This window comes from Dipodomys spectabilis, unplaced genomic scaffold (assembly GCF_019054845.1).
Source record: "Dipodomys spectabilis isolate Male_0828 unplaced genomic scaffold, ASM1905484v1 ptg000157l, whole genome shotgun sequence".
NCBI classification, from domain to species: Eukaryota; Metazoa; Chordata; class Mammalia; order Rodentia; family Heteromyidae; genus Dipodomys; species Dipodomys spectabilis.
In genome coordinates, this window is record NW_024870834.1 from 4,612,092 (window position 1) to 4,625,215 (window position 13,124).

The following is a 13,124-nucleotide window of genomic DNA, read 5'->3' on the forward strand; positions in this document are numbered from 1 at the left end:
TAGAGACCGAATGCATGAGATGCCACCTGTCCTGCACTACAGTAGTTGTTTTGAGTCTGTTTTTTGAGAGTCAACTTTAGACACCATTGGACTTTGATATTCTGTATAGGCAGGACATACCTCTGACCTTGGACTGGTTGAATAAACAGGAAGAGAACATTTGCCAAGAAAGACCAGATATTATGCAAGGAAAAGGTGCACAGGAGTGAGGTGGTCTCACAAGGAGGCTCAGTCCTGGAGGGTCATCCTGAGCTCAAAGCACAAACATAAATGAGACGTCTGGGCCTAGTTATAGACATGTGATCACCTGCTATTATCTTCTTCTATGTCAATGGTAGATCTTGCTGAGTTTTTGAGGGAGAAATCATCTCACAAATGCGAAGTGGCCAGTATGGGCCGGTCCACAGAAGGTTCTTTGTACTTTGGAGGGCAGTAAAAACATGGGGTTCTGATCTTGTAATGTCAAATGAGCTTCTATCTCCAATGCCATCCAGCCCCTGGGATCAGTGTTAGACACAGCCTTAGGGAAAGCATGATAGGAAAGTGCAGAGTGGTGGGTGGATGTTCTGTGGGCAGATGACCAGGGGACCATTGGTGTGAAGCTGAGTGAGGTAGGACTCACTCATCCTGTTGGCCTATTAAGAGAAGAGAAGGAACTCATCTGCATTAACCACAGGCTGCTATGGCCAAGACACACCTGAGTACTGCCCTTTCCCAGCGGAGTCATCCGACGCTGGTTCAACCGAGTGTGAGCTATGTGTCAGGGCAAGTTGCCTAGCCTCTCCAACCCTTACCTTCCCCATCTATACAATGTGAACATAGCGATGACTTGCTTTGTGAAGGGTGAATGTGAGTGCCCAGATGGTGTCCTGTACCAAATCATTAATATCACCTTGCTGATAGCTGCCTCATAAAGACAACCGGACCCAGTCTTTGCAAATGCTTTATTGTTATTACAAAGTAAAATTCGGAAAGCTAATCATCAGTGCCTGCCATCAACACCCTACTGTGTGCGGAAGACCTCTGTTCTCTCTCTGTAGCCTGGCCTGTGAGGTGATAGAGATGATGGCTGCATTCTAGGGACGGCGTGATCCTGCACTGGACCCCAACATGATGGACTCACAGATGATGGTCAGCTGTTGTGCTTAATGGATGAGTGGCATGTGAGTGGACTGAGCCAACCGTGACTGCCATAGAGCAGCCTTTAATGCTTCCAAGGGTGGGATTCTTGTCTTGATCCTTCTCCGTATGTGGGGAAAGTCAGGTTTACAGATGGACTGTGTTATGCCAGTGTCACACATGTGGACAAGGCTATAGACCCATACCAGACCTTCGTTCCAGAGTTCTTCCCAAACCATGATGAATTGAGAGTTGTTGGCTGATAGGTGGGACCACACTTAAACAGGTGCTTTGTGGTAGCTCACACCTACTCCCCTGCAGAACTTTGTGGCCCTGGATTCTAGCCTGTCCATGCCACAAAGGTACAGTGTGAGCCTGGGCACATCAGCTGGCCTCTCTAGGCCTCTCTAGGCTAATCTTCACTGGCTAAAGGCAAAGGAAAGACCAGTGTTGTCCTAATCACCCATGTCTCCTTGCTGTATATCAGAGGAAGCAATTATCAGTATATTGACAGCATTGTGGCCTATGATACCTCATTGGGCAACTAAACCTATGTGAATCAGTAGCTACCAGCAGACAGATGACCATACCACACTTTTGGCTCTCCTATGAGCTCTGCCCACAATGGGAGGCCTGTGGAATTCAGGAGCAGCCCCCCTCAGGGGTGGTTTACTTTCCCAAGGAAGAGGATGTTCTGGTTCTGCATTATGAGTAGCAGAAAGGGCCTGTTGAACACGATTCTTGGTGGACTCAGTTGGGCCGATCGGAAGGTGAAGATGACTCCTGTGGCTGCAGCCGCCCTGGTCCCTGCCTCATCCACGTCCACCTTTGCTTTGTGCACCATCTGCAGGGGGACACTAGGTATCAGTGGACCGCAGGGGCTGGGGGAGTCTTTCCAAGAATTGGCATAGACATGGAAACCGTGTCTGTGGGAATCAACACCAAAGCACCAAAACACTGAGCAGGTGCCCTGAGCCAGACACTACCTGGAGGCACATGTCAGCCATTGAGTTCCTGTGACACCTGACAATGACATATGACTCTAATTTTACAGACAAGAGAAAAGCTTGGAGACTCAAGGATTCGCTGGAGGCTATACATCTAGGGAAGAAAGAAATGGGTGCCCCAGATTTTGAGATCTGATCACTTGATACAGGATTTCTTTCCCTTAGGCAAGGCATGGCTTTCCATTGCCAAAAGGATAAGACTTAAAGGAAAGGAGGGGAAAGGAGGAAGATATGGGCTGGGTGGGGCTGGGATCCGATGGGCTAGCTTGGGGTAGGATGGGATGGGCTGGGTGGGGATGGGGGGGTGAGGTGGGATGGGATGGGTGGGGGATGGGATGGGTGGGTAGGATGGATGGGAAGGGTGGGTGGGCTGAGGTGAGTTGGAGTGGAGTGGGATGGGAAGGGATGGAGTCATCTGAAGGCCGGTACTCAGGAGTCTCAGGACCCACCTCTGACACCTGGGTGTTGGGGTGGTCAGTGATGCCGGACAGGTCTGCATAGGAGGAGAAGACATCACTGATACCCAGCCTGGGCAGAATTTTCTCCAACTGGTAGGACCCTTCAATGGAGAATCTGGGAAGGTAAAGCCGGAGTTCCCTGGAGAGAAAAACAAGCACCAAAACAAAACAGCTTTTTAAAAAATTTTTTTGGTAGTTTTTGGGTTTGAACTCAGGGCCTCATGTTTGCTAGGCTGGCTGGATGCTTCCAGGTCTGGAGTTGTTTTTCTCTCATTACTTTTAGAATAAGGTCTTGCTTTCTATCTGGACACATGACTTTTATCCTTTCTTGGAGCACAGGCTCAAGACACTATGTCCAGCTTCTCCCTGTAGAGATGTGGTCTCAGGGACTTTTCTGCCCTAGTTAGAATGGAACCACGATGTATCCCATGTAGCTGTGGATGACAGGAAAGTCTGTGAGACTACCAAAACACCCAAACAAGAGTGGTGGCTCAAGTGATAGAGTGCTAGCCTTGAGCACAAAAGCTCACAGACAGTACCCATGTCCTGTGTTCAAGTCCCAGGACTGGCAAAAACAAAAAAACAAAAACAAGTCCTTTTCCTATCTGAGCATGAGTGATTCATACTGTAAGCCTATTACTTGGGAGGTTAAGAAAAGTTCTCAAGACCCTTTTTGAATCCATAGCTCAGTCTCACAGACTTTCCTTCCCAGACTACCTTCAAACCATGATCCTCAGATCTCAGCCTCCTGAGTAGCTAGGATTATAAGCCTGAGCCCCAGAGCTTGACAAACAAAGGACACACTTTTAGGCTGATCATGGGCTCATGGAATAACTTTCAATTGGCTTCTTTCAGCCTTGTCTGCTACTCTGGCCCCTTGTCTAAGATGGACTTCCCTATGCTGTGGACGCAAATGGCTTGACCTCAGAGGTAACTGCCTGCTCCAGACCCCCCCGGGGAAAGCTAGCTCTCAGTTCTGGTTCCTTCAGCAGGGCCACATCCCTGGGCCCATGACCTCATGAAATGCCCAGATGTAGAGGCAGCTCACTGGCTGCTTGAGCCCTTGTTAGGCCCGGACCACCCTGGGGCCTGGGGATGGGAGGGTAGCACTGGGCTGACCCGGGAGTACTCTGACGAGTACCTCTTTGTGAACATGCGAAGCCACTTTTTCACTGTGTTCTGGCTCAGCCCATTCTCCAGCTGCTCCATCTTGCCCTGGTTGGGGAGAACAAACAGCGCCGTGGCGTTGCCTTGGTAGGGGATGCCCACCACCCTGCAGGCAAGGGTCTGGTCCAGGAAGTAGTCAAACTCGTCGACGCGGTTCATCATGGGCACCCGCACGGCCCTCTCCGGGGTCACGTGGAAGTCCTGCTCCTGAGTGTTCTTGATGTTGAAGCTTGTTTCCCACTTAGCTAAAGAAAACATAGGGATGTTGATGGAAGAGAGCTTTGTCTAAGAAGGAGAAAACCTCACCTGCCCATAAAGAATGGAGACAGACTGCAGACATAGAGGCTTCCTCTTTGGAGGGGCCCCAGCAGCAGGACACCCAAACTCCCAAGGCCCAAAGGTAAGTTCTTTAATAACTCTGGGATGGCCTGGACCTCTTATGGGCCTCCCCTCCATCCTCTCCCCCATCCCCCGCATCTCCACCTGCTCCCTGAGAAGATCAGCTTTACTGTCTGCTGAGGACCTTGGCTCTTTGTGTTCTTTGATTCTCTGCTATTAGTCAAATAGCCAATGGAAGAAGTTCAGCCAAGTACAAGATGGCAGACCATGCTCAACCTGACAGAGAGTTCCTCTGCTTTCCTTAATATTTGATTTTGGTCTCAGTTTCCTCTGCTGGAAAGATATGATATTCCCCCTCCCTCCCAGAAAGCTGTCATGTGAACAAGGTCTCTCTTCCCTCCTCCAACCCCCGCATTTTCTCTTTTGCTTAAGCCAGGCTGGAGAGCAATCATCTTACAACTTCCCCCCTGAATACCTGGTATCACAGGCAAACACCACCACATCCAGATTACTAGTTGAAATGGGGTCTTACTTAATTTGCCTGAGTTGGTCTTGAACCTCCATCCTCCCAGTTTCTGTCTCCCAAGTAACTGGGATTACAGGAGTGAGTTACCACGTCTGACTCTCACGTCTTAGTAGTTAATAAAGACAGACCCTCACCAAAAATCAGACTCATTTTACACTTGTCTTCTGCAGCCTGCTGTAGCAGGATCCATGCTGAGCTAGGAATCATGAAATCTAGACTTCGTGTGTGCCACTCTCCACCATCGAGTGACATTTGTGTCTATTCTCCAAAATTCATTTGTTGGTCCTAACCCTGAGGGTGACAGTATTAGGAGGTGGGGTCCTTGGGAATCAAATCCGTGATAAGAGCGGAGCCTCATGAATGGGATTGTCATCCTTACAGGAGAGGCCCCACCATGGACACTGGCCACAAATCAGGGGACAGCCTCGGCAGACTCCGAATCTACGGCTGATCCTCAACTCCAGAACAGACCTAGACCCACCCTGGCTGTCTGTGGCTGCTGAAACAGGGACAGGACAATTGGACTCCCCCCCCCCGTTCCTGCCTTTTCTCTCTTTTCCCTCCTCTTTCTCCACTCCTGCTCCCTCCCCCTCCCCAGTGGGAGCTGGGAGGGCTGCCAGGAGCACCTCATCTAGAAGGAGACATAGAGTCGCCCACTGGCAGGGCTGGGTGTTCACCTGCAGTATAGGAGAGGAGAGAACTTTTTAGAGAAGCAGCAGGTGCTTCTCTGAGGACATCCTGGTAGCAAGGCAACTGGAAGGGCAGCAGGCAAGGGCCGGGTGAGGGAGGGGCTGGGACATGTCCGCCAACCTCTTTCAAGCCATACTCATTCTCTGAGAGACGGCAGGGAAGGGCACCCTGCCTCCACTGACACCATATCACCAGCAAGAAAGTCCCGTCTTTCCTGTATCCCAGGCCCCAGGGGGGTTGAAAGCCACCCCCTGGTTCCCTTTTGTGTCTATTGTTTTGCTAAAAGCAGGAGGCAGGAGAGAGAAAGTACAGATTTCAGCCCCAATTCTCACCTTTAAAGAAAATGTAATTCACAATCACCATGAAATGGGTGCTGTCCAGGTTGCGGATCAGGTCCACAATCTTGCCATTGGTTTGCTTTGCCACATAGTCGTTGATCTGCTTCATGGCTGCGATGGGGTCTCCAAAGCTGACGGGGAAGGTGTCTGCCAGGTACAGTGTCTTCATGGCCCTTAGGAAGCTGTCCTGAACGGCGATTGCAGGGTCCATGAAGAGGGCGTTGCCCAGGGTCAGCTGGAAGCCCTCTCTGGGTTGGCTGAGTTCCTGCAGGAGCTGTTTGAAGTCCTCATGGAGCTGGTCCTCTGACCTCTGCTGGAGGTAGACGCCCAGACTCTCCAGGATCTGTGCCTTTGTGTGGGCTTGGGCTCCCAGGCAGAGCATGGCCAGGCTGGTGGTCACACTCACAGGGGAGAAGAAGATGTTCTGGCCATGGGCAGCTGAAGCCAAGCTTCTGTAGAGGTCAAAGGTGAAATCCTTGGGACTGGAGGTCACTGTAGCTCTGCCAGAGGGCTCCCTGCCTTTCTTCTTCATCTCCCGGGGGTGGTGGCGGCGCGTGGTAACCTGAGGGCTGAGGAGCATCAGGCACAGGAGGAGGACCAGCTTCATGATGGCCGCCCTGAAAGGAAGAACAAGAAGGTGTTCTTAGAGAGGGCATGGCTGGGCTACTTCCTGTAGAGAGAGACGCTGGGAAGCCAGCAAGGCTGGCACTGTGGAGGGATGAACACACCCAATGCCCAACATGTAGGGTGGATCTACAGGGCTGCCCTGCAAAGGCTGGGGCAGAGTTTGTAGCAGAGGGAGACAGCTGCTTCAGGAGAGACTCGGGGGCATGATGTCCAGCAGTCAGGAGAGGAAGCAGAAGGCAGAGGAGGCACAGGTATGGCCACCAGGACAGGGTTCTTCCCCAGGCATGCCATCAAGATGTATGTGGGAAGTCAGGGTGGGGTGGGGGAGAGAGCCTCTCACGCTCTGTCCTGTCAGCATTGCTGAGGCTGCCAGGGAACGGGAGTCTGTACCCGTGGTCACAGACTTTTCTGTGGGTTTCCTGACCAGCCCTGAGGTCCTATCAGCTCAGCCCAGCTGCTCCCTTGTGCAGCGAGAAGCCAAGGAGGGCACTGGGGTGTCCACTAATCCCCTCCTCTTCCTGAGGCTGCTCCAAGTCACCCTTGTGGGCACTGCCCCTTCCTGAAAAATGCTTGCACACTCAGTGTGGGAATCCAGACCTCTTTCTTCTTCCATTAGGGGGTGACTAGTGCCCCTTAAAATTCGTATGAAATCCTCACCCCAACACCTCACTGTGAAACTTCATTTGCAGAGGGACATGTACAAAGCATTGAAATGAGGTCATTGGATGGACACTAATCTTTGTGAGCCCACTGTTGGCTGCTCACTCTATAGTCCTACTTACTCAGGAGGCTGAGTTTGAAGCCAGCCCAGATAGAAAAGTTCATGAGACTCCAGCTCTAAAACAACTAGCAAAAAGCCTGGCTGGGGGTCTGGCTCAAGGGGTAGAGTGCCAGCCAAACAGATGTGAGGTCCTATGCTCAAATCCCAGTACTAGAAAATTAAAATGAATAAATAAAGAGGGTGATAGGGCCCAGGTACACACCTAGGGATGACTGTGTGAAGACACAGAGTGTGTAGCACCTGTCAGCCCAGGAGAGGTGTGCTGCTATTTCTCTGATCTTGGACTTCTCCCACGCAGCATTGTGAGAAAATAGATCCCTGCTGTCTAAGCCCCCAGCCTGTGGGGTCTCTCCTTAAGTCTTGCAGTGGAGGCTGCAATTCCTCCTGTCTCTCAGGTGGACCTCTGGGGGCTTTCTATGCTCCTGCCTCCTCCTCGAACCGTTAGTCCCTCTTCCTCCTCTTCCCTCAAGTCTGTCTGTCCAGCACCCACCTCGGGGCCTCCCATCATCTACTTCGCTGGTACCTCCTCATTTGCTGTCTGGGTTCAAACCTCAGCTCACTGTATTCTCTTAGTAGCAAGTTGCTGTTCCCAGAGCCAAGGCCTACCTGGGGCCTTGGTAGGGTGGCAGCCTGCCTCTAGTGTGACAGCCGCCCCTAGTGTGACAGCCTTCCCTTAGTTTGACAGCCCGCCCCAGTATGACAGCCCACCCTTACTGTGACAGCCCACCCCTAGGGTGACAACAGACCCCTAGTGTGGCATGCTGCCAGAGCTGCGGGACATGAGGTATATCACATGGCAGATCCCAAAGCCCCCAGCTGACACCCCAGTTCCTCAGGGGGTGGCGTGGGGTGCAAGCTTCCCATGCGTGCAGACACAAGCTTGGTGATGTTTCATCCTTGCACTGTTCTTGGGAAGAATCCAGGTTTCTGGGGTCCCCATGTCACCATTACATTGAGTCCCCTGGACCCAGATCAGGAGGGATAGCTTGTTGTGGTCCTAAGACCCAAGCAGATCCAAACCCCAAAAGGTCCAAGCAGCAGAGTGGTCGTCCCATGGTAAGACCCCTGGCCGGGAAGGCGTGGGAGCTGCAGATAGGACTGCAGGCCTGCCTCTGTGTCCAGAGTTGTGTTCATCCCCATCATCTCCAACCTCAAGCTGCACCCTGAGTTCAGAGGGGGCTCTTCTAGAACATTCTGCCTGCAGAACCCCTGGGATTGGGGTACAGCAGCCTCGGTATTCACCTGGCCACAGGAAGTCCAGTGAGACATCCCTCCTCCACTGAGCTCTCTGTCTTGATCTAACTTTGTCCATCAAGGGGCGGCTCAGGCTCCATTCCACAGACAGGAGAGCGTCTCTAAGCACTGCCCATTCGACGCCCCCAGATCCCTGGGCTGTGCCTCAAAATCCTGCTTCTGTGAGCCCCGAGGTAGATAACCCTAATCAGCAGATAATTCAGCAACGCTCTGCCCTCTTGCTGCACTCCCTCTTGGTTCTCACAAGATAGCGCCCTTCCAAGTCTTCAAGACACGGTGGGGAGGAAGTCTTGTGTCCTTTGCCCGTCTTTGTGTTCTGTACCCCTGTGTGGGGGAGGTCCTTCTGGACAACCCACAAAAGCTCAGGGCAAAGATGAGAGCTTTCCTACAGGAAGAAGGGGCCCCAGAACCCATGCAGCTGGTCGGGTCTCCTTAGCAAGCTGCTCCTGCTCCCTGGGCCTCAGTTTCTTCACTGACAATACCAGGTCTGTCTATAATCAACACTCTGGGGGACAAGAGCAGCTGTATCACCATAGCTCCCCCACCTTGACCAACAGCTCTCTAGGTCTCCTGGGATAGCAGGGTCTGTGCTGCAAGGCCCAAGGTCACATCGGATCCCCTGGGTGGTCTTGTTCTGTCTGGATCCACTCCTTTAGGAAAGCCACTATTTTGGAAGGACCTAAGAGACTCTCTGTAGGTATGGCTACATCTAAATTCACAGCAGGAAGGCCTGGTCATCAGCTCCATTTTACAGATGGATAAACGGAGGCTGAGAGAAATGGAAAAGCTTATTCTAGCTAGGGAATGATGGAACCTGGGTTCATATCTGGGTGCTTCTGGCTAGCTCACGCACTGACCTTGGCTGCCTTTTGTGGCTCTGGGGAATGACACCTCCTTCCTTGCCCCTATCTCCTGGTTGCTGGGTGCCGGCTTTTCTCAGGCTGTTCTCTTGCATTAGGTCCCTTACAGACTTGGGATTGTCTTAGTATCGCAGAAGAGGAACCAAAGGCCAGAAAGGCTTCTTTGATGGCGAGAAGAGTCCTCAAGAGCTCATTTTTCTTTTTTAAAAAATTATTAGAAAGCCTGAGCATTCGCATTCTGCTCTGATGGAAATACACAGCTTGGATGGAGATTTGTACCAACACAGAGCCAGGGTATGTCTGCCCCAGGTCCCAAAGGAGGACAGGGAGACCCTGGGCTGGCTGGTCCTTCCTGGCCCAACATGAGTGAGCTGCAGAGTCTTACATGGTTGATTCTAGACTCAGCTGAGGAAGTATGCAGTGGTGTGTGTGTGTGTGTGTGTGTGATGATCCAATATCTGTTCCTTCACTAGGATTTTCCCCTTGTTTTATTATTTTTTGTTGTTGTTGTTCTCAAAGCCCCACCCTTAGAAAAACTGGATATTCCTCTCATGTGATTTCTGTTGTGTCACACTTGGTCACAGCCCCCGGGGGTCAGGGAAGCGGCAGGACCAGCCTGCGGGCAGCCTCCAGCGTCTATCCCGGGGAGTGTGAGGGGCTGTTTGTTCTCAGCTGAGCCGATCACATTTGAGTTTTTCCTGACTTCTAAGGTCCAAGACAACAGGCACTGAGAACAGAAAAACTTGCTGTGTCCCCATCTTGTCCTGTAGCCTTGTTTCAGAGGCCCCCCCCCCACTTCTGCCTGCAGGATCTTGTAGGGGGGCTGTGCTGGGCGTTGTGGGATCACTGTCAACACCTCTGCCTTTGCCTACCAGATGCCTGTAACGTCCCTTCTGGCGGTGACCACCTAGCCCGTCTGCACAGGTGACGCCTGCGTGAGTCACAGCATTGTAGCTGTGTCTCAGTTACATTGTGTAGATGGCGTAACCGTTTCCGTCTTCCCTGTGAGGAAACTGAGGCTCAGTGTTGCTGAGGTGGCTGGGGGAGGGAAGACTCACCTCATTGACCTCCCCCTCCCCCTGCCCAAGGACCCAGCTTATTGCTGGACACCACAGAGGCCTTTCCTGCCACCCTGGGACCCCACAGAACTTTAGGTACCCTGGGGCCTGTCCCCTCCACCCCAAGCCCACCGGGTCCCATCCCAATGGTGTACTCACTCTGTCCAGAGACCAAGCGTGTGCACCGCAGAGAAGGCAGCCCACGGAGCTCAGGAAAGGGCAGAGGGCGGGCTGGGCTGCAGCCTGTTATTGTCTCTGATCCCAGGGCTCTGTCCCCACCCCAGCCCAGCCCCGCCCATCCTGCTCTGTCCGGCTTTCCATGCACTGGCCAACAGACCTCAGCAGACACAGTGGCTTGAGTCAGAGCTTCTCACCACGCTGCCTGCTCACTGTGCCCCAAGGCCATGCTGGCCACCATCTGCCTCCCGAGAGGTGGAAATGCCAGGCTGCCAGCTGCTGGTGCTCCGGAGCAGAGCAAAGGACACAGTTGACCACCCTCCTTCTGCCAGGCGGGATTCCTTCGCTTCCTGCAGTCAATTTCCTGTGGATTCTGTGGCCTTGGGCTGCTTCCCCACAAGCCTGCCGTCCATTTTCTGTGGTCAGTGGGCAAGTCTCACAACGGTGGGTATGCAGAGGTCATTGTACCCACTTCCAGGCACAGTAACCCCACGATGCTCAGAGGGCCAAGGGAAAAGTGGAAGGTCTTCCATCAGATTAGAGGCCTGGGGATCAGAACCTTGAGGCCAGGGCTCTTTGCTCAGAAATGGGCCACATCTGGAACTTCAACTTGTGCTCAGTTTTCTCCTTTGAGGCTGAGGCTCTCTCATGTTGCCCTAACTCAAGGGCATGTCTAAGACCTGGTGCCCTCTGCTAAAAGGGGCTTTATGATGTTTCCAAATTCCCGGGCCTGTGGCTTCCTCTCAGCCCAGTGCACGGTGTGTGGCCATGACCCAGGAAGGTCGTATGGGTGCGAGGTAGAGCGCGCAGGGCCCAGTGTACTCCGTGAGCAAACTCGATGCTCACAGCAGGTCCCTGCTCCCTTCAGGACGTCCCCCACCCCCACCCGTGCTTCTCATGACTGAGGGCAAGGTCAGTGACAGGGCCTCTGGGAGCCCCAGGGAGGGTGAGAACTAGAAACCAGGCTCTTCTCAGGCCGGACACTGCCTGTGTCCTGATCGGTCAGTGTTGGGATACATCACCAGTCAATCTCCAACCGGACGTCTTTGGAAAATCCTGGGAATTTGGGATTAGGTCAACGCTGCCTTTGACCTCCCATAATTCTGCTGTTGCGCACCATGCCTTGCTGCCATGTTACTTGTCTGCCTGGGTCTGGTTCCACATGTTCTCCCTCCCTCCCTCCTTCATTCCTCTCTCCCTTCCTCCCTTCCTCCCTTCCTTCCTTCCTCCCTTGCCTTCCTTTCTTCCTTCCTTCCTCCCTTGCCTTCCTTCCTTTCCTCCCTCCCTCCTTCTCTCCCTCCTTCCTTCCCTCCCTCCCATTCCTCCCTCCCTCCCTCCCTCCCTTCCTCCCTCCCTCCCTCCCTTCCTTCCTTCTTCTCTCCCTTCCTTCCTTTTTCCTTCTCTTCCTCCCTCCCTCCTCCTCCTTCTCTCTTCCCTCCTTCCCTCCCTCTCTCCCTCTCTCCCTCCCTCCCTCCCTCCTTCCCTCCCTCTCTCCCTCTCTCCCTCCCTCCCTCCCTCCCTCCCTCCCTTCCTTCCTTCCTTCCTTCCTTCCTTCCTCCCTCTCTTCCTTTCTTCCTCCCTCCCTCCCTCCCTCCCTTCCTCCCTTCCTTCCTTCCTTCCTTCCTCCCTTCTTCCCTTCCTCCCTTCCTTCCTTTCTTCCTTCCTTCCTCCCTTGCCTTCCTTCCTTTCCTCCCTCCCTCCTTCTCTCCCTCCTTCCTTCCCTCCCTCCCATTCCTCCCTCCCTCCCTCCCTCCCTTCCTCCCTCCCTCCCTCCCTTCCTTCCTTCTTCTCTCCCTTCCTTCCTTTTTCCTTCTCTTCCTCCCTCCCTCCTCCTCCTTCTCTCTTCCCTCCTTCCCTCCCTCTCTCCCTCTCTCCCTCCCTCCCTCCCTCCCTCCCTCCCTCCCTTCCTTCCTTCCTTCCTTCCTTCCTTCCTCCCTCTCTTCCTTTCTTCCTCCCTCCCTCCCTCCCTCCCTTCCTCCCTTCCTTCCTTCCTTCTTTCCTTCCTTCCTTCCTTCCTTCCTTCCTTCCTTCCTTCCTTCCTTCCTTCCTTCCTTCCTTCCTCTCTTCCTTTCTTCCTCCTTCCCTCCCTCCCTTCCTCCCTCCCTCTCTCCCTTCTTCTCTTCCTCCCTCCCATCTTCCTCCCTTCTTCCCTCCCATCTTACTCTCTCCCTTCCTAATTCCTTCCTTCCCTCCCTGCCTCCCTCTCTTCTTTCCTCCCTCCCTTCTTTAACAAGATATAACTGGTTAAGACAAGGTCACACTGGAGCAGAGCAGACTCTAATCCAAAGGGAGCCATGCTCATTATAGAGGGGAAATCTGGAAAGAACTTGGCCCCCTAACTGCTGGCAGGGGCTTATTGCCTGGGGCTGTCAGCATGGCACCATCTCACCTTGAGAAGCACCACATCCCACAGAGGACCTTCTCCCTGCCCTGTGTCCACCACACCAAGTCAGCAGCCAAGGCCCCAGACCTGCATCCTTGGGGACCCCATGTTCCCCCTGCCATTTCCAGGGCTCTGGCTGGTACAGGGCTCTATGCTTCCATTCACAGAGGAGGGAATTCAGATCCACAAGAGAAGCCATGGCCCCAGCGTATCACTGATGGAGTGGTGGGACCGAAGTCCTGTCCACTTCCCTCCACACTGCAGCGGTCTCTCCCCTGGCTGCCCGGCCACCGGTCCCTGCTCTGTGACATAGCAAGAAATACATAGTTGAGCTCTTCTC

At 53.3% G+C, this 13,124-nt stretch overlaps 1 protein-coding gene across 1 annotated transcript; it reads right to left on the reverse strand.

Annotated features, from left to right (window-relative positions):
• Window positions 1-927: 927 nt before the first annotated feature.
• On the reverse strand, window positions 928-10,496 carry Serpina5 (serpin family A member 5). Its single transcript, XM_042692783.1, has 5 exons — window positions 10,384-10,496; window positions 5,639-6,261; window positions 3,726-3,996; window positions 2,576-2,723; window positions 928-1,963 (listed from the first exon to the last, which is right to left on the reverse strand). Exons 2-5 carry the CDS (start codon window positions 6,249-6,251, stop codon window positions 1,778-1,780), a joined length of 1,218 nt encoding a protein of 405 aa, XP_042548717.1. The 5' UTR covers window positions 6,252-6,261; window positions 10,384-10,496; the 3' UTR covers window positions 928-1,777.
• Between the last annotated feature and the right edge of the window lie 2,628 nt (window positions 10,497-13,124).

Bases quoted from the DNA above. Each gene is read 5' to 3' on its own strand.
- Serpina5 (XM_042692783.1), bottom strand. From the start codon at position 6,251: ATGAAGCTGGTCCTCCTCCTGTGCCTGATGCTCCTCAGCCCTCAGGTT. The intron at 3,997-5,638 runs GTGAGAATTGGG...TGTTTTCTTTAG, and splicing joins GAATTACATTTTCTTTAAAG to CTAAGTGGGAAACAAGCTTC. The intron at 1,964-2,575 runs GTGGGTCCTGAG...GTCCCCCTGCAG, and splicing joins CCAACACCCAGGTGTCAGAG to ATGGTGCACAAAGCAAAGGT.